Source organism: Gopherus evgoodei, chromosome 5, assembly GCF_007399415.2.
Source record: "Gopherus evgoodei ecotype Sinaloan lineage chromosome 5, rGopEvg1_v1.p, whole genome shotgun sequence".
Taxonomy (NCBI): Eukaryota; Metazoa; Chordata; order Testudines; family Testudinidae; genus Gopherus; species Gopherus evgoodei.
In genome coordinates, this window is record NC_044326.1 from 50,297,553 (window position 1) to 50,324,970 (window position 27,418).

The following is a 27,418-nucleotide window of genomic DNA, read 5'->3' on the forward strand; positions in this document are numbered from 1 at the left end:
TTATTAATTAACCCAGAGTATGCATTAATACCTGGGGAGTGGCAAACACCTGTACATATCTATCAGTGTTATAGAAGGCTAACAATTTATGAGTTTACCCTGCATAAGCTTTATACAGGGTAAAACGGATTTATTTGGGGTTTGGACCCCATTGGGAGCTGGGCATCTGAGTGTTAAAGACATGAACACTTCTCAACTTGCTTTCAGTTAAGTCTACAGCTTTGGAGCACGTGATTCAGACCTTGGGTCTGTGCTGGAGCAGACTGGCGTGTCTGGCTCAACAAGACTGGAGGTGCTGGAGTCCCAAGCTGGCAGGGAAAGCACGGGCAGAAGTAATTTTGGCACATCAGTTGGCAGCCCCAGGGTGGTGTCTGTGATCCAACCCATCACAATATTACACACTAACCAGCTAGCTATATGAATACACTAATTTATCATGTTTAAATTCAGGGAAATCCAACATCTCAAAGGCAAGATGTGTTGAGCATTTGTCAGGAAGGGTAGGTGCAAGACTGTACTAAGAGGAAGAAATGATCTTTGAGGCATTTGTTCTTTAATACTTTATGGGCTTTTTAAGAAGATATAAGAAAAATATGTAAGTACTACTACCCGTCATAAAGTTTTATTAATGCAAAATTAAAATTTAGGAATCAAGTATGACTTTTCTTAGTTGATACACTAGCTTTGCACTAATGATTTTTCTTTAGAGAGAATTATAAGACATTGTTCTATGGGCATGGGGCAGGCAGTAGCAACATCTGCTGTCTAAAAGGAGGGCTTTTATTTAGAATCAAAGTGACAGTTTCACTAGCTCAGGGTAGTAGAATCCCTATTATAGCTCTCTTATTAGCCTTCTTCCCATAGAGGAACATGGAAGCATATAATGACACATATGTTGCTAACTCATTAACTGTAAAACTGAGATAGGTGAATAATTCACTTTCCATTAGGATCCTCCATTCAGAAATATTTAGACCTTGATCAGTTTGCTTCAGTGGAAGGGCAAAAAAGAAAGGAAAGGAAGATTTTTAAACTACAAGGATACCTTGACAGAAGTAATTAAAAGAGGTGACTAGTGAGCAAATCTATTTTCTGTTTCATGAGTCAGGTAATAATGAGCTGCTAAATGAAGCTCAAGATTAAATGGGTTAATAGTGCACTTATATTCTTGTAATTTTTTTTAAATTGACACTTTGATATTATATTGCAGTCTTAATGTTAATATAGGATCCCCAGGAGAAAAAACATCTGTCCAAAGTTACTTGAATGACATTACAAGGCTTACAAGCCCATCAATATAAGTTTCCAGAAAAGTTTAACAAATCAGTCTCTCAGTAAAGAAAGATCTTACTGCAGTTATGGCTTGAGTCAGGAAGTAAAAAACTATCTGATTTGAATTTCATCCATAGAAAACATTTTTTCCTCCCTTTCACACTTTCTCTGGAATCTACAAACAGCCCACACAAAACCCCTACCATATGATGAGGAGGAAGCAAAAGAAAACCATCTGGGCACTTAACCCTTCCAGACCGCTATCAACTGAAAGTCTAGATACTCTGATTTCATTGGAGTAGGGGGGTGTTGTTAATTCCTGAACAGTTGCAATATTGTCTTTATCATGGTCTTTTACTTCAGCTTGGCATGCTTCATATCTCTTATCTAAATGTACACCTATAGTAATGCCAATACAGAACAATCCAACAGCAACAGACCTGAACTGAACACTTCAGTAATGTTTTTATGAATTATATGCATGGCAGCAACTTATTTGACTTGGTATTGCTACCCAGTGGATGTAGAAGGGTTAAGAAGCTGCTTCGGGGTAAGAGTAGGAGATATGAGGTGCTTGTGTGTGTATGGTGCTGTACGAGGTGATATGAATGGGCCATTAAGGATTGGCTGCAACCAACACATATCAATGGACCATCTGGAAAGATAACAGGAACCCCATTGACTGAACAATTGAGATTTAGCAAGGCGAAGCTCCAGCAGGCGGAACTGGTAAACTCAGTGTGGAATGCAGCAGAAGGACAATGGACCAAGAGATGACAGGAAGTGATGATAAGAACTGGCCTCACAAAGATACAGAAGCTCTCATGTAGAAAGATAAGACATGGAGCCAAGATGGTTTCTACAGCAGGTTGGCTGAGAAAAGCCCTGACACTGGTCAGTCTCTACCGTCTTAACCTTTGCTTCTCTATGCTAACCTAAGGACCTCCCAGTGCTGTACCTCAGTTGACTATTAAAACCTACTCTGTTCTGAAAATGCTGCCTAGTGTCTAAAAATATTTACTTGCCAAAGTGAACTGGCCCCTGAGGGGAGTCAATGGCTTTGAACTGGAGTCTACCTCAGCTGGACTTGCTGGGCAGAGCACATCATGAGAACAGGAATGCTGGAGCATGGAGCCTCAGTCTCAAACACTGAGGTCACATGGAAGAGTGCAACCTCTTGGGGGTTTGGGACACTGAAAGGATCCTCTCAAGGAACTGTTGAAAGACTAGGCATAGTACAGATCCTGTGGATCCGTGACTGACATTATATGATTAAAATATGACCCTATTGATCATTGTTGCAACCACTGTTATATATTTGCAGGAAATCTTGTACAAAGGTTGTCAAGTGAGGTGTCTATGAAAAGGTTATGATTTGCTGATTATGATTATGCTATGCATATGTATGTATCATTTTTGTATTTGATGTTATAAGTATTGGCTCTATACCTGGATTTCAAATGTTTGCTCCTAGGATATCACCCACAAGGTAGCTAGCCAGCACATCCTGGAGGGATTATTCAAATTAAGCAGCTCATCAAGAAACACATAGTTGACAATGGACCATGGGAGACACCCATCTACACTGAGTGGACTGTCATGTAAAAATAGCTTTCTGCAATGACTAAGAGAAATTGGGCATGAACATGCGACTTGCCCGTGCGACAGAAACAAGACGGTGTTTGGACTAATTTTCCACAATAAGAACAATGTGATGCCCTCCACATGGCAAAAGCTATAAAAGGCTCTGGAAACACCTCCATTTTGTCTTCAATCCTGCTTCTTACCTCTGGGGGAACTTTGCTACAAACTGAAGATCTGAACAAGGGACTGAATAACAAGCTGTGGATGTACTCCAGAGGCTTGACTTAAGACATCAGTTTATTCCATCACTGCTACAAGCCTGAACCAAGAACTTTGCCGTTACTGTATGTAATTGATTCCTTTAACCAATTTTCACTCCCACCTTTCTTTCTATGAATAAACCTTTAGATTTTAGATACTAAAGGATTGGCATCAGTGTGATTTTTGGGTAAGATCTAAGTTACATATTGAACTGGGTGTGTGGCTGCTCTTTTGGGATCAGAAGAACCTATTATTTGATGAGACTGGTTGTAAAGAACCACTCATCTCTGAATCCAGTGTTTTTGGTGGTTATACAAGAACTAGAATGCCTGAGGAAACTGCCTTTATGTTTTCTGGTTAGCCAGTGTGATGAAACAGGAGTTTACTTTTGTTGCTGGTTTGGTATATCCTACAGGGGATTAGCCACCAGTCTTGGGGTGTATCTGCCCTATTTCTCAGCAGTTGTCCTGAATTTGGCATCCTCAGCTGTGACCCACTGAGGCAGGGTTACAGTGACATCCAATCACTGAAACTCAAATAGCAAGGAAAAAGAATGGTTACTTACTCTACAGCAAGAGGTTCTTCCAGAATGGAGTTGGAAAGTGGTTTAAACTCAGACTCATTTATTTGCTCGGGGTACAGATTAGAATCTGAGCTCTAATTTAACTCCGGCTAGAATTCACCCACTTTGCGGTGAGGATGTAGCCAAAATCACTTTGATGCTGATAGTCCTCCTATGCCTTTCCCACAATTTCTTCCAAAGAACAGACAAGTTCTCCTACAACTGCCAAGGAAAGACTCCTAGAGCATCTCAACACAAAGAACCACAAGATATGCCCCCAAACACATACAGATGATTATAGAAATAGGGTTGGGCTTTGCTGTCTGGACACACCCAAGTGAGGATAACTCAGGATCTCAGACCTGGATCCCTGTCACCCAGGTTAATTGTGCAGTGAAGACCTACTGTTTGCATCACCTTGTCTAGATGGAATACTATATAAGGTGAACCCACAATGAGGACTTGACTCTCTCCTATTCATCAAACTAGAGCTATAGCCACTAAAAGGTAGTCTTCAGATAAGCGGCATAGAACAGAGGTTCTCAAACTTTTTCTTTCTGAGGGTCCCCCAAAACGCTATAAAACTTCACGGCCCCACTGTGCCACAACTACTGGTTTTCTGCATATAAAAGCCTGGGCCAGCATTAGGGGGTAGCAACCAGGGCAATTGCCCAGGATCCTACACCCCAGGGGCCCCGACAAAACTTAGTTGCTCAGGCTTTGGCTTCAGCCTCATGTGGTGGGGTTCTGGGCTCCAGGCTAGTCCTGCACAATGGAGCTTTGGCTTTCTGTCCTGGGCCCTAGCGAGTCTATGGACAGCCATGCTTGGAGGACCCCTGGGAACCTGCTTGCAGGTGCCCAGGCAGCCCTGGACCCTTGGTTGAGAACTACTGATACAAAGAAAAGGCTGCTAAACGTTCAAATGGGACTCCATGAAACCTGATAACATGACACTGAGGTCCCAAACAAAAGAAAGATGAATAAACATCCCTGACGAATCAAGCAACTGTTAGGTGTGTTTGTGCCATCATTTTGAGAGTGGTCATCTTTCCTACTCCTTTCCTCTGGAAACTAGGTGGACAAAAGCTTAGATGCCCTTCCTGATTCAGAGTGCTAATTTCTGGAGAAAGAGCAAACCCTGGAGCTTGGGTGTCTGTTTCTTTCATATTTGTACTTCAGAAATCTAAATGGAAAAACAACAACACTTAGAAGGGAACTATGTGCTCACCCCCAGTATACCAAGAAGAGCGCTGTGTGTCTGGAAAGCTTGCTTCTCTCACCAAGCTGGTCCCATTAAAGATAATGGCTCACCCACCTTGTCTCTCTGATATTCTTTTATCCGACAGTGACTCCATATTCAAACCCATTCACTTCACAAGTAAAAAGGAGATTAGGATCTCCAGTTCTGCAAACTCAAACTGGGATCCGAAAACGAACTCTGTCTCCTGCACAATCCCACAGTAGTAAATGTTCTGCGATGGGTGGGCCCTTACCAAGTCGTCCCCGTGCAGTGTTAACGCACAGGATGGAACCCTGCTCCCTCCCCCTTAGCTGTGCTGGCTCTGCAGGGCTCCCGGGTGTCACAAGCGCTGGGCACTTTCTTCGCTCCCCAAAGCCCTTGGAACCCGCCCAGGAGACTCCCCGTAACGCCCAGGGAGCCAGCGACCCTGCACCTGCCCAAGCGAGAGAAGCGGGGCACTCAGGGAGCAGACGCGAGGCAGCCGCGCGCTTTCCCACTCGGGCCCTTTTCCCACCACACCTGCGCTGTCCGGCTCGCTCGCCGCTGCCCGTTGGCCCACGTGGAAAATCTGACCAGGCCCTGTAACCAATAGGGACCGCTCCCGGCACACAAGCACCTGGGACTGCGGCCCCTCGGCACAGGGTGCCGCGGCGGGAGGGGTCCGGGCGCTAAGCTGGAGGGAGGGCTGGGGGCGCGCCCTGGGGTCTCGCCAGGGCAGCGACTCCTGCCCGCTGGCGCTAGGACCTGCCGCGGCCCGACTACTTTATTTTTACCGCGGTATTTTAATCTGCAGTCAGACTTTCCACTGCCGGCGGCCCGGGTCAGGGGACTCCCTCCGCCCGGGGAATCTGACAGCTCGGCCTGGCCAGAGCTATTTATAGCCGGGGGCTGCGGGCTCTGCATAGCTCCTAGCCCAGCTGTGGGAACCCGAGACTGTAGCGACCAGCGCCCTGCCCCGCCCCGCCCTTTGGCAGCGGCTCCTGCCCTCAGCGCCGCTGGGCAAAGCTGGTGCAGCGGTCGGGGAATCCCCGGGGAAAGCTCCCGCGCGCCGCGATGCTTTTCCCGCCAAGCGCTGGACAGGCAGCCCCAGGGGAGCCGTTCACAGGCACCCGAGCGTGGGTTTCAGGTGCACGATGCAACAGGGCAGCTCCCCGAGCCCCCCATGTCTTCTCGCTGCCCCGCTCCAGGAAAGTGCGCCCCAGTTCTCTGCTGTTGCTCCTGGCAGGCTCTGCTAAACGCTAACCTGCAAACCCAGGGCACCTTAGATAGTTCCCCTCACAGTCCCACTAACAAGGCTTCTCAAAAAGACCCTGGAAGGTGACAAGGTCACAAGCTGGGAGAGCCAAGCCATGGGGCCGGGGCCGGTACTTCCATTTAGGTGACCGGCACCAGGATTTGGGGGGGGGGGCAGTAATTCGGCAGCAAAGGGTCCTTCCGCGCTCCGGGTCTTTGGTGGATTTCGGCGGTGGGGGGGTCCTTCCGCACTCCTGGTCTTCTGTGGCAGGTCCTTCACTGGCTCCGGGACCCACCGCTGAAGTGCCCCAAAGACTAGAGCGTGGAAGGCCCCCCCTGCCGCTGCCAAATTGCCACCCACCGGGAGAGCAGAAGGACCCCCGCCTAGGGCACCAAAAACCCTGGCACCGATCCTGCATGAGGCACTTATTGAAGAGGCTACAACTGTCTGGATACCCTCCTAAAAAGTTGAGGGCTTGTCTGAAATGGCCTTTGTGAGGTTAGCTGACAGCTAGTAAGAAGATTGGTGCAGACTGACCTTTAGAGACATGATGGCCCTAATGGGGAAACTACCAAATGGTACAAGGTGATATCATCCACTTGCCTTTCACCTGGGTTTCATAGTTGTGCTCCTCATGCCTGCTACTTATTAGAGTCATTTCTGTCTGGGGGAGGGACTTGTTCACTGGTATTTTTTTTTGCCTTTCTCTGCTGCATTGGTCATTGGCAAGTTTAAACAGTAAATTGTCTATAATGTAAAGCCTTTAAGTCATGATTTGAGGATTTCAGTAACACAGCTAGCAGTTGTGAGTCTATTACAGGAGTGGGCAGTTGAGGTTCTGTGGCCTGCAATGTGTAGGAAGTCAGACTAGATCATGATGGTCTCTGCTGGTCCTAAAGTCTGAGCCCTCCTGGATAAGCATGCAGTGAAATCATAATGAATCTGTGATAACATGTTTTCTAGGAAACCAGAGTTTAGTCACGTAAGTCTTAAGCCTAAAGATGGTAACCTTGATTTTTTTCAAAACACTGGACAGAATTTACATTAAAACTTCAGGTTTAATGATTGGGTGAGTGGCCACCTGGTAGTGTATACACACTGCTGGAAACACAGGATGCATTTGACATCTGCTGGGAATTTGTACTTTGCTGGGATCAGATCAAGCAATTCTGAGTTTGCCTCCCTGCACTCTTGCAGTTCTTTCAAATCCCTGAATGGATTCACACCAAAAGTGCTCCAACCCAAGATCCCAATGCTGCTATTCATTATGTCCCTTAATCCTAATTGGAGGAGGACCCAGATCTCAGTACCCCTGGATTCTGCTAGCTGCCACAGTGTGTGGAACCACAGACAAAGTAATGAAAAGTGAAGCTGGTTGATTGATTTTATAATGTTAATTACAATCATGAGGTTTCTCTCTGCCTTAGTCCCCCAGCCCATTTGTAGCTCTCAGTTTAGGCCATATAAGTAATGATCAGATTATGTGCTTTGCAGAATGTAGATTCAGAGAACAGTAACATCCATAGAAGGAACAAAGTGCTCAGGGCTAAAACTATACTGTATATCCTTTTTAGCAGTAAAATGCATCCTACTATATTGATATAAGGCAGCATTTTGTTTTTTAAATTGCTGAACCTCACCCTAGGCTTGACTTTCCATTCATAGGTTGGGATATTATCCAACAGTAATATAGATATGTTAAGTTTGTACTATAAATCTTGTATTTATATAGCAGCCCACATCCTGAAGGATTAGTGAGTGCCTTATTCTTTTGATTTCCTACACACATACTTATCCACTATAGATATGCAATTACCTGTGGGGTGGAATACACAAGTCACTCAATGCCAATGAAGTTTTTAGGAGAGGAAATGAAGACTACTTTATTCAACTGAAGCTACAAAGGGGACTGGAGTGAAAAAAATCAATATCCCACTGGAAAACAAATTGGAACACTGGATTTAGTACCCATATCATTGCTAAAAGTGTTATGAGATTTTATGTATATAGATCATAGAGCATAAATCAAGAGTCTGTCAGACCTCCAGTGTCTAACAGATGGATGAAGAACAGATAGACCACTTTCTGGGAATTTGCCAATCAAATATTAACGTAGTAGCATGAACACAGATTTTCTAGTCTGGAAAAGTGAATTTGGCCACTTCATTCCCCATCCTGCAACCTTTCTCGTGAGTAGCTTCACTGAAGCCAGTGAAACTAATCATCTGAATAAGAATCAGAGGAGTAGCCATGTTAGTCTGGATTTGTAAAAGCAGCAAAGAATCCTGTGGCACCTTATAGACTAACAGACTTTCTAAATAAGAATCACTCATGTTAGCAAAGCCTGCAGGGCTGGGCTCTATCACTTTCCTTCAGAAAGAGAAGTTGTTCCGGAAGGGAGAAAACACTTAATATAATACTCAATAATGCTAATTTTCAATAAGTCTTGCAACACCAGCCATGTTCCAGAAGAGTGGAAAAAAGCTGATGTTGTGCCAATATGTAAAGTGGGTAAATGAGATCACCTGGGTAATTATAGGCCTGTCAGTCTGACATCAATCCTGCCCAAGATAACAGGCTGATATAGGATTCAATTAATAAAGAATTAAAGGAGGGTAATATAATGTTAATTAACATGGGTTTATGGAAGATAAATACTGTCAAACTAACTTTATCATTATGATGAGATTACAAATTTGGTTGATAAAGGTAAATAGTGTTGATGTAACATACTTGGACTTCTTGAAGGCATTTGACTTAGGACCGCATGGCATTTTTGACTAAACTTAGAACAATATACAATTAACATGGTGCACATTAAATAGATTAATAGATGGCTAACTGATAGGTCTTAAAATGTAGTTGTAAATGGTGAATTATCATTGAATGAGTGTGTGTCTAGTGAAGTCCCACAGAGATTGATTGTAGGCCCTACACTGTTTAGCATTTTTATTAGTGACCTGAAAGAAAACAAATTCATCACTGTTAAAGTTTGCAGATGACACTGTGACATTCTGTACCCCAAAGCAACACCCTGGCACTCCCATATTTACCATGGTTTATACAAAGTATGTTTTGTACAAAGTATACTTTGTGAGGTATCATTTTAAAAGTCTTGATCTGTTGTATATTAATATCCTGTTGGATTGTTTTCATAACACCAGATACAACAGTGAAGTTTTGCTATGTGTTCATTACTGAAATATGTTGTGAGGTTAAAAACAACCAAAACCAGCCTTTCACGTACAACAACAAATAGGCCAAACAGCATGGATAGCCCATTGAGGGAAATACACATACTCACAAGGATTATCCCAAGAACTGTGTACAATGGAAACCTCTCAGAGATAACACATACACAGTGGAGACTATTTGAATCGTGTCACAGCAAAAGATCTTTCCAGCAAGCTGGAAGAAGTTATAAAAGGGGGAAGCAACATCACTGGGCCTCACTCCCCCCACAACTAAACACCTGGAAACACCTTAGGAACAAAAGACTGAACTGGGGATGTAGTCCCAGGTGGGAAAGAAGTAATCCCAGTCTGTGTATGGAAGATTGAAGGACTGTCTGTACCATCAGAGTGTGAGACTTTTTGATTCAAATGCTGTCTAGAGTACAGAACTTACATTGTGATTTTACGTCTTATGGTAATCTACTTTGATCTGTATGCTATTACTTATAATCACTTAAAATTTATCTTTCTGTAGTTTATAAACTTGATTTACATTTTTAACCTAAAAACAGTGTGTTGTTTGAAGTGTAAAGGAAATCTGCTCAGAAAAAAGGGCTGGTGCATTGTCCTTTCCACACTGAGGAAGGGGCAGACTGGGTACTAACTTACATTGGTCAGGATTCTGACCAAGGTAGGATGGTACAGATCTGGAGTCCTAGGCTGCGGTGCTGGGGAAGTTGGTAGGAGCCTCTCTGTTGTTAGTTCATGAGTGGCTAGGAGAAGCATTCATGTAACTGCAGCTGGGTGTGTCCCGGTTTGTGTAAAATTGTGAGAGTGCAGGACCTGGAGGGGTCTGCAGCTTGTTATAGCATCAGAGTGGGTGAGGGAGCCGAGGCTGGGGAAAAAGAGGGCTCAGCAGTATCCCAGTTCCAGATTGCACCCTGGGAAAGTTAATCACAGACACAAAATTGGGAGAGGTAAATAATGAAGAGGACAAGTCACCAATACAGAGAAATCTGGATCACTTGGTAAACTGGGGCAAGCAAACAATGTGAATTTTAATATGGCTAAATGTTATATATTCAGCAACAGAGAATAAAGGCCATACTAACAGGATGGTTGAATCTATCCTGGGATGCAGTGACTCAAAAAAAATTGTGATGGATAATCAGCAGAACATGTGCGATGCTGTAGTGTAGACCAGAGAGTTACTGCAATCCTTGGAAGCATAAACAGGAATCTCAAGTAGGAGTAGAAAGATTATTATACCTCTCTGTTTGGCACTTGTGCAACCACTGCTGAAATACTGTGTTCAGTTCTGGTGTCCACAATTCAAGAAGGATGTTGATAAAGTGGACAGGGTTCAGATAAGAGCCGCAAGAATGATTAAAGGATTAGAAAACATGACTGATGGCAGACTAGCAGGGTTTAGAATAACATGGGTTCCTGAAGCAATCTGCCTCCATTGACTTCCAAAATCTACTGAAGTACCCCATCCCCCCAAAAATAACCAAAAACAAGAGCACAGAATTGGAGAGGATGGATTCTCCAAGAAAATCTGAACATTTAAAAAGATACTTCACCAAGATAAATGTTTCTGGCTCACAGCATGGAGAGACCTCTCACACTTCAAGTGAACACATTACAGCCAAATCAGGCAGAAGTGCCAGGGCTGAGGAAAATCAAATGGCTAACAAAGCAAACATTCTGTAGATGATAGCTCAGCTTAAGGCCATGAGAGATGATCCGACAACCAAACTTCTCACAGTACCGGGAGAAAGAGAAAGAGCTGCATCTTTAAGTGGATTTATAGAAAACAGATTGAGAAGACACAACAGTAGAATTAAGGTGCTGCCTGGAAATGCTGAAGGAGAAAACCCAATCTGGTTTGTAAAAACTTTAATTGTGGAACTGTTACATCCAAGCTCCCTGGAAGAAGTAAAAATGGAGAGAGCCCATAGGGTGCTGCTCCCCCTGCCTGGGCCTCATAAAAATACAATAATAAAAACCCAGAAACCTAATTGTGAAACCTCAATTATCATCAGAAAAAATTAATTATGAAAAAGCCAGAGAGCACTCTGAGCTTATACTCAAAGGCCACAAGCTGCAATTTTTTCCACGAACACACTGTCCTAACTTTACAAAGGAGAAGAGAGCTGGGGGAAATTACAGCAGCACTCAGGAGGGCAGATATCTGCTGCAGATTGGTATTTCCATTTAAATTCTCAATCAGCTTCCAAAAAAATCAGTATTATACAGCAAGAGACTTTAAGTAAGCAAAAAAAAAAAACCACAACATACTCCAATGACTTGGAATAGAAATCCAAACCACAGATGTAAAAAACGATTGTCCAGAGGGAGAACTCCAGATAAGTTTCTGAAAAACTCTTGGCAAATGGTGAAATACAGGAAAAAGAAGATAGGAAAAGACAAAAGATTCTAGCAACTGTATTGGCAATGGCAGAAGTAAAGCTGAACAAGAGAACATGGATACCTGATGAGTAATCTCAAAACCCACCAGAAGTGACTTTCCAGGAGTCACCAGAAATTAAGAGATGAACATTAACTATGTTACTATTATAAAGAAAATAGTATAAAAATTGCTTTAATTGCAGTGATTAATAATAGCTGTGTTCTGTATTTTAAAACATAGAGGAAATAAAGGACAACAACAGAGGAGGGGGAGAGGATGGAGGAGATTGGAGAAAACAGAGAGGGAATGGCGATGAGCCTTTAGGGATTCTCTGTAAATTCTTGTAACTTAAAATGACCAGACAGTAATCCATCTTAAGGGCAAGGTCCCATAGGTAGAGATTGTACCTCATTTGTCAGAGGGGTAGCCGTGTTAGTCTGGATCTGTAAAAGCAGCAAAGAGTCCTGTAACACCTTATAGACTAACAGACGTATTGAAGCATGAGCTTTCGTGGGTGAATACCCACTTCATTGGATGCATATAGTGGAAATTTTCAGGGGCAGATATATATATATATATCCAAGCAAGAAGCAGAGGGCCTCATCCTCCCTGATTGAACTAACCTCGTTATCTCTAGCCTGCTTCTTGCTTGCATATATATACCTGCCCCTCGAAATTTCCACTACATGCATCCGATGAAGTAGGTATTCACCCACGAAAGCTCATGCTCCGATATGTCTGTTAGTCTATAAGGTGCTACAGGACTCTTTGCTACCTCATTTGGAGCGCAAGAGAAGCGGGCCAAGTGTTCTTAGGGAGAGTTTAGGGTTCACAAAACACAATCATTTGGGTTTTGTTTCACATATTATGTTGGTAATTCATTTGTGGTTGGATTTAGGTCTAGTCTACACTACAAACTTATATTGGTATAACTACACCACAGAGAGGTGTGAAAAATCCACTGCCCTGAGCAACATAGTTATACTGACCTAACTTCCCCTCATCCCCATGCTTCTCCTGCTGACATATCTACTGCCTCTTGGGGAGGTGGTAGGCTGGCGGGAGAGAGCTCTCCCGTCAGCGTAGAGTGTCCTAATTAAAGAGCTACAGCAGCACAAATGCATCATTGCAGCTGCACCAATGCAGCATTTTAAGTATTGATGTGCTGTTAGAATAAGAGGAACACAGGAGAAGGGAAGGAGCTGGGAAGATGGTGGGGAGGGAGTTTACAAACAGAAACCAAGTTATATTCAGGCACACAGTCATGAATGCAACAAAAAAACCAAGAAAGACATTGACAACACAAGGGTTCATGCCATCAAGTAGCTAGAGAATCTCAATAATTTCAAGTTTTTCAAGCTAAATAGTTACTCTCAGTGGTTATTCCTTTTAAAGTGACATCTTTGTCAAAATGCTAAATAATGTCATTAAAAAGGAAAAAATCTAGGGATAATTTATTTTTAAAAAAGCTTTCAGATTATTCAACTCTAAGAAACTATTTTCAGGAAGAACAAATTATGGGCATGAAAAGTAACTGGTTTCAGCAGACATTTTTTTGCTTCAGCAAAAGAAAAGAGGAGGGGGTATTACACTTGCTACACATGTGCCTTTTCATATTGAAGAAGATCAATTTAAGGAGAAGGAGGGATGATTTATATTGTTGAAGAGCACAATTGCTAGGTTAATAACAACACTGGGCCCAGTGTATGCTCCCAACCAAAAGCTAAGTAAATAAGAATAATATATAAATAAATATTAAGGACATCTTTAAAACACTGCAACACTTTGGGGAAGGGGAAACTATACTGGGAGGATACTTCAATTGGACTGGACAAATCTGATAAAAAAAAAAGATAAGGATATGGAAGCAGATGGAGAATTGACTTCGCTTTGCTAACAATTTGATCTGTCAGATTGCTGAAGAGAATTGTACCCAGGAGAAAAAGATTAAACATTTTATTCACACCCTCAGCATTTATACACTAGAATATATCTGTGAGGGTTTACACCCCTGGTTGCAGGGCAGCATGGCCTAATGGCCAGAGTCTATAGAATTGCCTCTGGTTGCAGGACAGTATGGCCTAGGGGCCAGAGTCCATAGATTCGCCCCTGGCTGCAGGGCAGAGCGGGCCAATGGCCAGAGATTCTCCCACTTCACTGGTCTCCGGCCCATGGCCCTAACAGCAACATAAGACCTTGTGGCAGGGGGCGGGGATGGGGGGGAAGGGTGTCCTACCAAAACACACTGAGGCTTACCACACACACACACACACCCCGGATCACTTCCTACTGGCTTGAGAGTTGGGGTCTCTCACGAGTCTCTAGGTTTTCCGCGGGTCTCCAGGTCCATCGCCGCCTCAGGCTCCTCCCATAGTAGGGCTTTGTGCCAGCCAGGAGAAGCTTCAGTTCCCAGCAACTTCAAGGGTGGTGGCTGGTCCTCCACAGGAGCTTCCTATTTAGATCCTTCCCCTGCAGCCACTCACCCAGACTGAGCTGAGTTCCCTCTTTTAATACTCCCAGAGCACTTGGAGCATGCCCAGTATGGCCGGGGCGGGACTTCCGCTGTCAGAGCTACTGGTCTGACACTGCTGGGGCCAGTGTGGGGCGGGGCTGCTCCATCACACACCCTCCCCCTTAAGAAGGATCCCCCAGGGTTGGTCTGCCTCCTTCTCCCCCTCGCCATGTCTGGAGAAGAAGTCTGCGTTAGCGTGGGCCTTACCCAGGCTATGAAATACGCAGAAATCATAGGGTTGGAGGGAGAGGTACCATCACATAATCTGGGGGGTTGTGTCCTTCATACTATGCATCTACTGTAGGCGAGCATGGTCTGTGATCAATCTGAAGTTATTCCCCAACAGGTAATAACAAAGAGCGTGGATGGCCCATCTCACCGCCACAGCCTCTTTCTCTATTGTGGAATAATGTTGTTCCCAGGGGAACTGTTTACGACTTAGATACAGTATTGAGTGTTCTTCCTCGTCTAACTCCTGGGAGAGTATGCCCCCCAAGGGATCTGTCTGAAGTATAAACAGGGCGGGCGGATAACACATCTTGCTGTACGGGGGTGAGGCCCGCCCCTAACATCACCAGCCTTGGGTCCAGGGGGTCCCCTGCTAGGGGCCCGAGTTCCAATTCCAGGGTGGATGGGCCAATGAGCAGAGCTTCCATGGGCTTCCAGAAGATTCACATGGCAGATGCGCGTCTCCCTCTATCGCCTCGGTAGTCGGACCTCGTAGTCTACCGGTCCAACCCGCCAGATTAGCTGGTAGGGTCCCTGCCATTTGGTCAGAAGTTTTGATTCAGCCGAGGGCAACAAAAGCAACACCCGATCGCCTGGGGCTAAACTCCATCACCTAGTTCCTTGGTTCACTTGGGCCTGCAAAAGCACCAGTGTTCGGAGCCGTTCTCGGAGTTGCAAGACATATTGGGTGGTCCCGAGAACTCGTGTCTCCTGGGCTTCCCACTCCTCCTTCAGGAGGTCCAGGATCCCCCTGTGCTGCTTGCTGCACAAGAGTTCAAAGGGTGCGAACCACGTCGATACCTGGGGTACCTCCCCTATGGCGAACAGTAGGGCTGGCAACAGAGTATCCCAACGCATAGGATCCTCCTCCATGAACTTCTGTAACATGGATTTTAGGGTGCCATTGAAACGTTCCACTAGGCCAGGGGTAGGCAACCTATGGCACGGGTGCCGAAGGTAGCACGCGAGCTGATTTTCAATGGCACTCACACTGCCTGGGTCCTGGCCACCAGTCCAGGGGGCTCTGCATTTGAATGTAATTTTAAATGAAGCTTCTTAAACATTTTTAAAACCTTAATTACTTTACAGACAACAATAGTTTAGTTATATATTATAGACTTATAGAAAGAGACCTTCTAAAAATGTTAAAATGTATTACTGGCAGGCGAAACCTTACATCTGAGTGAATAAATGAAGACTCAGCACACCACTTCTGAAAGGTTGCTGACCCCTGCACTAGGCTGTCTGTTTGGGGATGATAGACTGACATCCAGAGCATTTGTTTTGGAGGAGGCAGCACAATTCAGCTATCAGTTTAGAGGACACGTTCATGCCCTCGTCCATCAGGATTTCCGCAGGTATCCCGATCCTAGCAAAAATCTTCACTAGTTTGGTAGCGATCGCTGGCATCGTCTGCAGGGGCACAGCTTCAGGGTAACATGTTGCATAATCCACGACCACTAGGATGAAGCAGTTCCCCATCTTGCTTCTTTCAAGGGGGCTGACTAGGTCCATCCCAATCCATTCAAAGGGTATGCCAACGACTGGCATAGGAATCAGGAGTGCCCAGAATACACCTTCAGTCCCACCAGCAGGCATTCTGGGCAAGATGTGCAGTAGTCCCGAAACTCCTGGTGTATGCCAGGACAGAAGAACCAGTGAACTATCCTCTGGAGGGTCTTTTCCCACCCCAGGTGCCCAGCCCAGGGGTTAACGTGGACTAGTCCGAGGAGGCTTTGTCACAGCCTCCGGGGAACCAATAGCTGACAGAATGTCTCCTAGGTCTGTGGTTCCTGTATTACCTGATATAGGTGAGCCTGCCATATCTCAAAGCAGGGACCCTGTGGGGGCTTCAGGGTCGGGCCCAAGGCTGGTGGCCTGTTCCCAGGTTCTACTTAGGATCGGGTCCTCTCTCTGTTCCTGGACAAAGTCCACTTCCTGCTCCAGTTCCATTTGTGTGTCCTCCACTCAAAGGGGCCGTATTGGGGGTGGGGTGGGTGTCACGGGGATCTCCCCCTGCGCCAATGCCCCTTCTCCAGGGTCAACACATGGTGTGCGTCCAAGCAGCCCCATTTACAGGGGCCTAGTCCCATCCATTCCTGGGTCAGACCATGGTTGGTACATTTGGAGAACCTCCCTGAAGCCTGGCCAGTCTCGTCCGAATACTACTGAGTAGGCTAACTTGGGGGCCACACCCACCCGGTGGCATACTTCTATCCTCACCCATGCCAATGGGTACGGGAAGATGTCCCCAAGTAGACACTGTAAGTGGATCTGGGTGCCAGAGTTTGAGGTCTGGGACCAGCCCCTGCCGTATGAGGGTCTGGCTGCACCCCGAGTCCACGAGGATGTTCGTGAGGATCCCCTCAACCCAGAAAGAGACCACGAGTTTTCCCAGTCCTCTCTTCCGGGCCCTTCATCCGGCGACCCAGGCTTGTCCATAATTGCAGTCCATAAACAGGCAATCCCGCTGGAAATGCCCTTCTTGTCCGCACTCCCAGCATACTTCTTGGGTCTCCGCGGGTCCAGGGCCTCACCCAGCGGGCTCCCTCTCTCGTGGGAGCTGGTCCCTTCGGGTCAGTACCCAGGTGGTTCTGTGCCTGGGCTCAGGGCTGGGGGGCTTTGGGGTCGCAGGGCAGGTGTTGAATGACAGATCCCGAGCCTCTGCCCCCTGGGGATTTCCTTTTCCTGGCCCACCCCTTCGACCGGAACTTCCTGCTGCCCAGGGTGGCATCTCAGCCCCCTCGGCGGAAAAGTAGTCCTCCATCAAGGCCACCGTCGTGGACAAGGTTGCCAGTCGATGTCCGCTTAGCCAGGCCCTTCCTCCTGGGGGCTGGATCTGGGTGAACTGCTCCAGCACCACCATCTCCGCTACCTGGGGTCTGGTCAAGCCTTCCGGGTTCAACCACTTCCAACAGTGGTCCCATATCCGTACTGTTCTTTGTGAAGGTGTTGGCGATAGGTCTCCAGGCTAATGCCGGTATATTCCAGTATGGCCACCTTCACCCAGGAGTACTCCAGGGCCTCCCAGGGGTTGAGGCTACAGTAGGTGGCCTGGGCCTGTCCCATCAGATAGGCAGCTAGTAAGGTGGCCCAATGCTCCAGGGGCCACCTGGTAGCAGTTGCCATCCATTTGAATGTCACTAGGAATGCCTCCGGGTCGTCTTCTGGCCCCTTCTTAGTGAGGCGTACCAGTAGCTCCCCCAAATTCTCCCTGGGTCTGGCCCCAGTAGGTATGTCAGTTTCAGCACCCACCAAGCGTAACAGAGTGGCCATCTGCTGGACCAGACATTCTTGTTGCGCCTGCTGCTTGACCACCAGTTCCTGGAGGAGCTTCTGCTGCTGTTCTTGATGCTGGGTTATCAGCAGCTGCTGCTAGCTGGCTATCTGCTGCATCATCTGCACCTGCTGCTGCTCTTGGGCCACCTGTTCTTATTGCCTTTCCAGGATCCACTTTAGGAGCTTCTCCATCTCCATCTTGGAGGCTGATGGGGTTCCAATGGTTCAACTCCATTCTCCCAGACCTTTCAACAGGTTTGAATCGATACCCATATTCTCCACCATGTGTGAGGGTTTACACCCCTGGTTGCAGGGCAGTATGGCCTAATGGCCAGAGTCTGTAGAATCGCCCCTGAGTGCAGGGCAGTATGGCCTAGTGGCCAGAGTCCATAGAATCTCCCCTGGTTGCAGGGCAGTGCGGTCTAATGGCCAGAGTCTATAGAATCACCTCTGGCTGCAGGGCAGCGCAGCCCAATGGCCAGAGACTCTCCCACTTCACTGGGCCGTGGCCTGCGGCCCTAACAGCTATGTAGGACCTTGCCACTGGCTCAGTAGGAGTGTCCTACCAAAACACGCTGAGGCTTACCGGAGGCAAGGTACCAGTCCGGCACACACACACACACACCCTGCCCTGAGTCACTTCCTACCGGCTTGAGAGTTGGGGTCTCTCACGAGTCCCTAGGTTCTCCACGGGGCTCCAAGTCCATCACCTTCTTGGGATCCTCCCATGGTAGAGCTTCATCCCAGCCAGGAGAAGTTTCAGTTTCCGGCAACTTCAAGGGTGGTGGCTGGTCCTCCACAGGAGCTTCCCAGTTAGCTCCTTCCCCTGCAGCCACCTGCCCAGACTGGGCTGAGTTCCCTCCTTTTATACTCCCAGAGCACTTGGAGCATGCCCAGTATGGCCAGGGCGGGACTTCTGCCGTCAGAGCTACTGGTCTGATGCTGCTGGGGCCAGTGCAGGGTGGGGCTGCCCCATCACAAGACCTAATGTTAATATATAAATCCTTAATTAAGTAGAAAAGATATGTGGAAATTGGCAACATTATATGGTCAGATCATGCACCAGTGGAAGTAATATTGGATAACTGGGTTGGGTTCCAAAGATCATTTTTTTGGAAAATGATCCGTTTGCTTCTCCACGACAATCATTGGGTTCCAGCAATTAAAGATGACATTGTTTGAAACTTTCAAATATATAATACAGACAATATAAAAAAAGATTTTTTCTGAGATCTAGGTAAAGCAGTATTTAGGAGCCAGTTGACAAGCAATGCCACTCAATTGAAAAAAAGAAAGAGCTCAAGAAAGAATAGAACTAGAACAAGAGATTAAAAGTTACAAGATATTCACAAAAACACAAATTAAAAAAAAATACCAACAATTAACTAGTATTAGAGGGAAGTTGAATATGTTGCAGGAGAGATGCCACTGAAAAATCCCATGGGTATACAAAGCAGAAGTTTTATGAAAATGAAAAAAAAGTGATAAGGTATTGACTCAAAAACTCGAAGGGATTCTAAAATAACATTATTTCACTCATAAAAAACAATCAGCAAAAGATAGTTACACACCCTGATGCAATAAGTGCAACTTTTGCTGCTTATTATAAAAATCTCTATACCTCGTAGCTCTGAAGTTATTCAAAAAATATCTGGAAGTAGCAGGCATGCCAAAGATAAACAAAATGGATAAAGGAACTTTAGATAAATAAATAACAGAAGAAGAAATTCTAGAGACAATAGCAAGTATGAAAAGTAGTAAAACTCCAGGACTTGATGGCTTTCCAGTTAAATTTTACAAGATATTTAAGGAGGTATTAGTATGTATCCTTTGAATGATACCTTCAATACTATTCTGTTAGGAATAAGTTCTGGAGGAACTCCCACAACCTATGAAAGAAGCTGCTGTGGTTGTCCTCCCTAAAGATGGAAAAAGATCTTACCTTATGCAGCTCCTATAGGCCCATATCACTTTTAAATCCTGACATGAACATTTTAGCAAAAATACTAGCTAGCTGATCTTTGTCTTTGCTCTCAGCTTTTATAAATCCAGATCTAAGTGAATTAATTAAGGATAGACAAATGTCAGACAATATTTGGAGAGTACTTGGAATCATCCATAATGCCAAATCAAATAAGATTATTTTCATTATTTCATCATTAGATGCAGAGAAAGCCTTTGATAGAATAGAGTGGACCTGTTCATGGCAGAGGGGCATTGCTGGCAATGTACATTGGCCAAACCAGACAGTCTCTAGGCAAAAGAATAAATGGACACAAATCAGACGTCAAGAATTATAACATTCAAAAACCAGTCAGCAAACACTTCAACCTTGTTGGTCACTCAATTACAGATCTCAAAGTCTCAATACTCCAACAAAAAAACTTCAAAAACATACTCCAACTAGAAACTGCAGAATTGGAATTAATTTGCAAACTAGACACCATTAAATTAGGTTTGAATAAAGACTAGGAGTGGATGGGTCATGACACAAAGTAAAACTATTTTCCCATGCTAATCCCCCCCACACACACACTCACGTCTTCTTGTCAACGGTTGAAAATGGGCCATCCTGATTATCACTACAAATTTTTTTCTACTGCTGATAATAGCTCCCCTTAATTAATTACCCTCGTTACAGTTGGTATGGCAACACCCATTTTTTCATGTTCTCTGTGTATATATATATTTTCCTACTGTATCTTCCACTGCATGCATCCGATGAAGTGGACTGTAGCCCATGAAAGCTTATGCTCAAATAAATTTGTTAGTCTCTAAGATGCCACAAGTACTCCTCGTTCTTTTTGCTGATACAGGCTAACACGGCTAACCACTCTGAAACCAGAGGGACTAGGCAGGTATATCCATTGTCCTCTTTATTTTCCCCACTGGCCATGAATCCTTTTGCATAGAGGATAAGGAACAGTGAATCCTTCACAGGAATAAACCTTACAGGAACACATCAGAAAATAATGTTATATGCAGATGATATAATATTATTTACACCAATTATTTCCATAAAAGTAGTTGGTAAATAAATCCAGGACTTTGGGAAAACATCTGGTTTTAAAGAAAATTATGCCAAACCTGAAATGCTAGTTACACATTTGCCAGTTTCTGAAAAGTCACTCCTCCAGAAAACATTTGGGTACAAATAGGCAGCAACTACAATACCTTGGATTTCAAATCTCAAACAATCTAGAAGAGCTCTATGATTTAAATGTCAAACCACTACTTCATCAAACGAACCAAGGTCTGAATGCTGGGAGAAGTATGCAATTTCTTGGTTGGGAAGGATAGCCACAATCAAAAGGAATATTCTGCAAAGGATATCTTTTTTGTTTCAAAATTCTTCTGTGATTTTCTCAGATAAAACCCTAGCAGAAGTACAGAGGATGTTGTTAGAATTTATATGGAACAAGAAAAGACCAAGCGTGAGTGCAGATATTTTGTACAGACCCATTGAACAGGGTAGACTAGCTATTACAAATATTCTATGGTGCTATCAAGCCAGCCAGCTCAAAGCAGTAGGCGCTCTAACCCAGTCAAATACTGGATCTTTATTAAACAAGAAAATTGTAACAGTGTAAACATCGCTAGGTTACCATGGATTAATAAAATATCGTGCTCTCCAGACATTTACATACATCCTTTAGCAAAGGCTAATCTATGGGTTTGGGACAGAACTAGAAATAAGATAAATTCTTTCCCCTCACCAATGACACTGTGATGTGGATAGAAAAATTACCCCAGAGAAATAGGGTTTGACCTGGAAAAGAGGACCAGCAACCACAATCTGTAGCATAATAAAAGAAAATTTCTTTAAGATATTGTTTCAGTGGTACATCACATCAGTCAGGATAAAATATAGAGAGAGATTGAATGTGGATAAAAGTCAGAGAAATTGTGAAATAAGAGATTTCATGCATATATGGTGGATATGCCTGGACATTAGAAAGTACTGGGATGCAATCCATAACAGTATTTTATAAATTGTTGAATATTTATTACCAAATGATCCCTTGGTAATCCTTCTGGGGCTTCCTAGCGGAAATGGTCACTCAAGAGGAAATGAAGAATTAATGTCTCATATGCTAGTAGCTGCCTGACTATTGGTAGCCTCTCTCTGGAAAAAAAAATAGTCCAACCACAGAGGAATAGTTCAATATTATGGGAAGTTTTGCTTATGGAAAAATTAACACACCAATTATGTACCCACCAAAATGGAGGACAGATAGATATTTAGATATTTATATTTAGATCTTTTATTCATTACTAACACAAACTATACTCACCTACAAAAAAGCCTCAGCACACCCGTGCAATTTTTTAATATTAATATTTGATAGATGCGCCTGGTCTGTTAAATATATTTATATTGAAATGTCACTTATTAAAATCACTAGAAATTACATGTTATAGGTGTAGTAATTATGCTCACTCTGTAATATGGTAACACCCTGTTAAATAGAAAGATCTAATGATGTATTCCTGTATAATGTCTCTTTAAACAAAAGCTACTGTTGTAATGTTTGTTTTGAGTCTGATATTTATATGGCAAGGATTTGTAAACTTGTTAAAACTTCCCAAATAAATGAATAGTTTTTAAAAGAAAAGAAAGGAAAACACACAGTGTAGTGATAGAACCCAGGACTTCAATTTATATAGCTTAAGAAAGAGAAGGTTAACGGATGACTTGATTTCAGTCTATAAGTACCTATATGGGAAACAGATATTTAATAATGGGCTCTTCAGTCTAGCAGAGAAAGGTATAACACAATCCAATGGCTGGAAGATGAAGCTAGACAAATTCAAAGTGGAAATAACTGCACCCATGTTTATCCGTGAGAGTAATTAACCATTGGAATAACTTACCACAGATCCTGGTGGATTCTCCATCACTGGCAATTTTTAAATCGAGACTGGATGCTTTTTCTAAAGGATCTGCTCTGGGAATTATGTTGGGGAAATTCTATGGCCTGTGTTATACAGAAGGTCAGACTAGATCAGTGGCTCTCAACCTTTCCAGACTATTGTACCCCTTTCAGAAGTCTGATTTGTCTTACATATCCCCAAGTTTCACCTCACTTAAACACTACTTGCTTACAAAATCAGGCATAAAAATGCAAAAAATGTCTCAACACACTATTACTGAAAAATTGTTTACTTTCTCATTTTTACCATATAATTATAAAATAAATCAATTGAAATATAAATATTGTACTTACATTTCAGTGTATAGTACGGGGTGGCCAAACGTATTGACCCTCTGAGCTGCATACAATAATTTTCATAATCTCGAGTGTTGGGCATGCCTGCTGGGGCTCAGGGCTTCAGCCCTGTGGGGCTAACCTGCTGGGGCTTGCGACTTCTGCCCTGCAGCAGACTAATGTGGCTTGAGGCTTCTGCTCCGTAAGAGGCACCTGCAAAGGCTCAGGGCCCCAGCAGGTGCGTCTGCCAGGCTGACACCCTGAGCCCTGCCAGAGGCCAGAAGCCCCAAGCTCCCCTCCCTGCCAGTCTATTAGGCAGAGAAACAGGGGCATGGTGGGCTCCAGAAGATGCATTTTAACTGTAAAAGAACCACACGTTGCTCATGAGCTGCAGTTTAGCCACTCCGGTATAGTATATAGAGCAGTATAAACAAGTCCTTGTATGAAATTTTAGTTTGTACTGACTTCGCTAGAGCTTTCTATGTAGCCTGTTGTAAAACTAGGCAATTATCTAGATGGTTGATGGTACCCTCTGGAAGACCTCTGCGTACCCCTGGGGTATGTGTACTCCTGGTTAAGAACCACTGGACTAGATGATCACAGTGGTCTCTTCTGCCTTTGGAATCTAGACTGCTCTGCCCTGAGATCATAGAATCATAGAATATTAGGGTTGGAAGAGATCTCGGGAGTCCAACCCCCTGCTCAAAGCAGGACCAACACCAACTAAATCATCCCAGTCAAGACTTTGTCAAGCTGGGCCAGGAAAATCTCTAAGGATGGAGATTCTACCACCTCCCTAGGTAACCCAGTACAGTGCTTCACCACCCTCCTGGTGAAATAGTGTTTCCTAATATCCAACCTAGACCTCCCACACTGCAACTTGAGACCACTGCTTCTCGTTCTGTCATCTGCCACCACTGACAGCAGCCTAGCTCCATCCTCTTTGGAACCCCCCTTCAGGTAGTTGAAGGCTGCTGTCAAATCCCCCCTCACTCTTCTCTTCTGCAGACTAAATAATCCCAGTTCCCTCAGCCTCTCTTCTTAAATCATGTGCCCCAACCTTAATAATTTTCTTTGCCCTTCACTGGACTCCTCTAATTTGTCCACACCCCTTCTGTAGTGCGGGGGACCAAAAATGGATGCAATAATCCAGGTGTGGCCTCACCAGTGTTGAACAGAGGGGAATAATTACTTCCCTCGATCTGCTGAAAATGCTCCTACTTATACAGCCCAATGTGACAAAAGGACCTGGATTTTAAATCAAGTGGAGAATGGGAACAATATAATATACGTCAATATTTACAAACATTTCAAACAATGGGTCATGTTCATTGTTTATCGTGTTATATCGTATGCAGTGTATAAAATGTTTTTAAAGTGTACTGAACGCTATTGCTGTACAGTGCCAAAATGTAAAGTCGGTGTTTTGCGGTACCTTCCTAGACGTTGTGTAAGAAGCCATTAGCTACTTAGCTAGAAGTGAGTTCTGAAACATTGTCGTCCCCCCCAGCAGGACTCATTCCTTGGTTGGGAGTACCGGTCCTCTCCTTAGAGCAGGACATTATAACACCCAGTGGGGAGAAAGGCTCTGTACATCACACGCACACTGTAAAAGCTAATGCCCCAGTGGCGGTATATCACATCTTAGCTTTGTGCTAAGTCGGGAATCCTTTATACATTTCCCTTGCTGCTCTCCCCTTAGTCTGCCCAGCAGCCCCTGACTTGCCGATCCTTCCTTCCCCGTGCCTTACCCGAGAGCACCCCGAGTCTGGGGCAGGTGCAGGAGCTCCGAGACACGCCCGCTCCCCTAGTCTGGAGTCCAGGGTGCACCTGGGGGAGCGACATCGCGTTACCACTAAGATTTTGCTCTGTCTACAGTAGGATTTTACAACGTGTTAGTTAACACGATTGCTGTCCCGTTGTCTCACTTTTTCCTAGCGTAGCCATGGCCCCAGCACTCCCCAGCCCAGGCAATGTGCCTAGAGGAGTGGGAATCCCCGGACTCTGCACTTCTTCCCATTTGTATTCACAACTGCGCTGTCCCCCAGAGTGCGATTAACTGTCCGATTTCACCTGTGCTTTCTGTGAGCCCGCAAGAGATGGGCTCCGCGCGCTGCTCCGCGACAGCCAGAAAGAAAAGTATAAGTGTCGCTCTACCCCTGACCTTACTGCTGCCTCGTCCTGCCTCTCCCCTGCTTAGTCCTTGAGGAAGGGCAATAATCACACGACTCACTGGGGAGAACTCGGAATGCAGAGGCCCTAGAAGAGCACTTGCTCCGCGCACACATGGCCAGGCACGCTGAGCGAACTTGTTGCCTGCTGTTCTCTGCATAACTTTTCTCAGCTCTCGCCAATCATCGGCCGCAAATGGATCCGATTAAAAACAAATGACTCCCCTTTGCTGTTCTCCTTGAGCCCGTGTGGCTAACAGAAGGCGGCGGAGCTGGGAACAGGAAGGTGACTGCGGATTTATCATTTGTATGACAAGTCTTACCCTGGACTTCTGCTAAACTTGTGGGCTCGGCCCTCGCCCGGCTGCAGGGAATCAGTCCTGTGTGGGGCGAGTTAGATGCGGTGGTATTTGATTTCAGCCCGAAAGGGCACGGCTATTGGAACACAGTCGTTTCGATCACTCCCCTGATTGCTAAGCGATGCTGGGGACAGAACCACTGGCGACATTTGTAGATTACACACCGGCCTCCCTTGACAATGAAAGGAAACGAAACGTTCCCTGGTTACATTAAAGGGCAGTGGGGCCGTTTCTTCTTGCCCGCTATTCGCCACTGTAAGTTGTTGTGCCATTGTGGTGTCTCGGCGGAAACGGGCTGAACTTTCTCGAGTGTCTAAATAACTTAACGTTAATTGCCCCTTAACACAATATAACGCGGGCGGGGGAAATGCATAGGGCGGGAGCGGCTTGGCTCGGCCACCAGGCTGGACCTGCTCAGGACGTTCCTCCTTTCCCCCGAGCGTTTCTCGAACACACATCGGGCCCGAACGAGACACTTCGGTTTCTGCCCCCGAAGGAATTATGGCCCCTTTAAAGGGGATCGTTTTACTTTCTGCAAAGCTAAATCGGCGTGAGCTGGTTTCCTTGGGAGCGTGGGTTCCTGTAACTAGAACCACGTGGATTCCTACCTTGTTGTCCCTCGCCCCAGGCTGCGGGCGACTTAGCTAAGAGAGCGCTAGGCGCTGCCCAAACCGCTAAGCTAGCAGAGCTGTGTCCTCGTCCCCCTGCTGCAGCGCATCTTGCGCGCCTCTGGGCGCGGTCCCCGCTGCTGGCAGCCGCTCTGGGGCTTACTTACTCAGCCGGGAGGTGGAGACGACTCCATCGGGGACCGATGGGTTACGGCCCCAGCCCTGGGCACGCCAGGACCCTGTGGCCACCTCTGGTGCCCAGGGAATGGGCCCACGCGGTAGATCCGTAGGGTGACCGGGGAGCTGAGCTTGCCTTACCCGGTCAGTGGAGAGGACCTGGCGGTAACGCTCTTCTTCCGGAGGCAGGGCAGGGAACTGTTGCATCGAGAACATGCTCTGGCTTCTGCTCAGTCTTCTCCACCTTCCTCCCCCCACTCCTTTCTACATCTCACACGGACGTGCCACGACTGCCTGCCTCCCTCCCAAACACACAGGCTGGGCTCCGGGGAGGGAGGGGTCTCCGAATTTTGTCTGCTCCCGCCACCACCCTCTTCCACCCAATAATAATAAACCTCAAAGAGCAAGCTGCCCCCCCCCCCGTCCCTTTTGTTCTCAAGGACTCGATTCCCCTGAACAGGCTGGGAGCCAACTTGCTTGTTAATTTCTCCACGAACTCATCGTACTGGGAGGAGAGGTAACCGGGGGCAGGAAACTAAAGCAGGAAGATTGAGAGTCAGGCTGATCATTCCAGTTTTTATTCCCTTGGCAGATGACGTGCAAAGGGATCTAGGCTATTCCCCGCCACCACTAACAACGCGCTAGAGTTAAGGGACAGGGACTGGTCACGGAGCTCACCCCACTTGTGTAGGTGAATTTCTGTCACTCTGACCTGTCCTGCCTTATCCGGGCTACAGGGCCGCTCCTGGAGAAAAATCACAGCACTGCCTTGCCCCGCCACCTTTTGGTTCCTTGCCAATAAAACGATCCTATCGCCCTACCAGGTTCGGCTGGCTCGCAGGTAGCCTTTCCGGGGTGGCCAGGTGCACAGCTCGCCCAGAGGAGCTAGCTCCATTCTTTCCCCGACTGGTCCCAAAGAAAGGGAAGGTTGGCATCTATACCTCCCCCAGCCCAGGTTCTGCTATTCATTTTACTCAGGCACTACTGGCTGCAAAGAATATTTGGCTTCTGGGTTTTTTTAATTTTGTTTTAATGGTCCTGCCGCTGACAGTTTGATGCAGCAGGAATTACAAAGCTCTTCTCACAGCAAGAGCTTTTACTCCATTGTGCAAGGAAACACGAAAGGTGGGGAGAT

At 45.6% G+C, this 27,418-nt stretch overlaps 1 protein-coding gene across 1 annotated transcript in view; it reads right to left on the reverse strand.

Annotated features, from left to right (window-relative positions):
- CORIN (corin, serine peptidase) overlaps positions 1–26,572 on the reverse strand; it is a 289,680-nt gene extending 263,108 nt beyond the window's left edge. The window contains 1 exon segment of the mRNA XM_030564547.1: positions 26,425–26,572. Coding sequence (XP_030420407.1) covers positions 26,425–26,499 — 75 coding nt within the window. The 5' untranslated portion in view covers positions 26,500–26,572.
- Between the last annotated feature and the right edge of the window lie 846 nt (positions 26,573–27,418).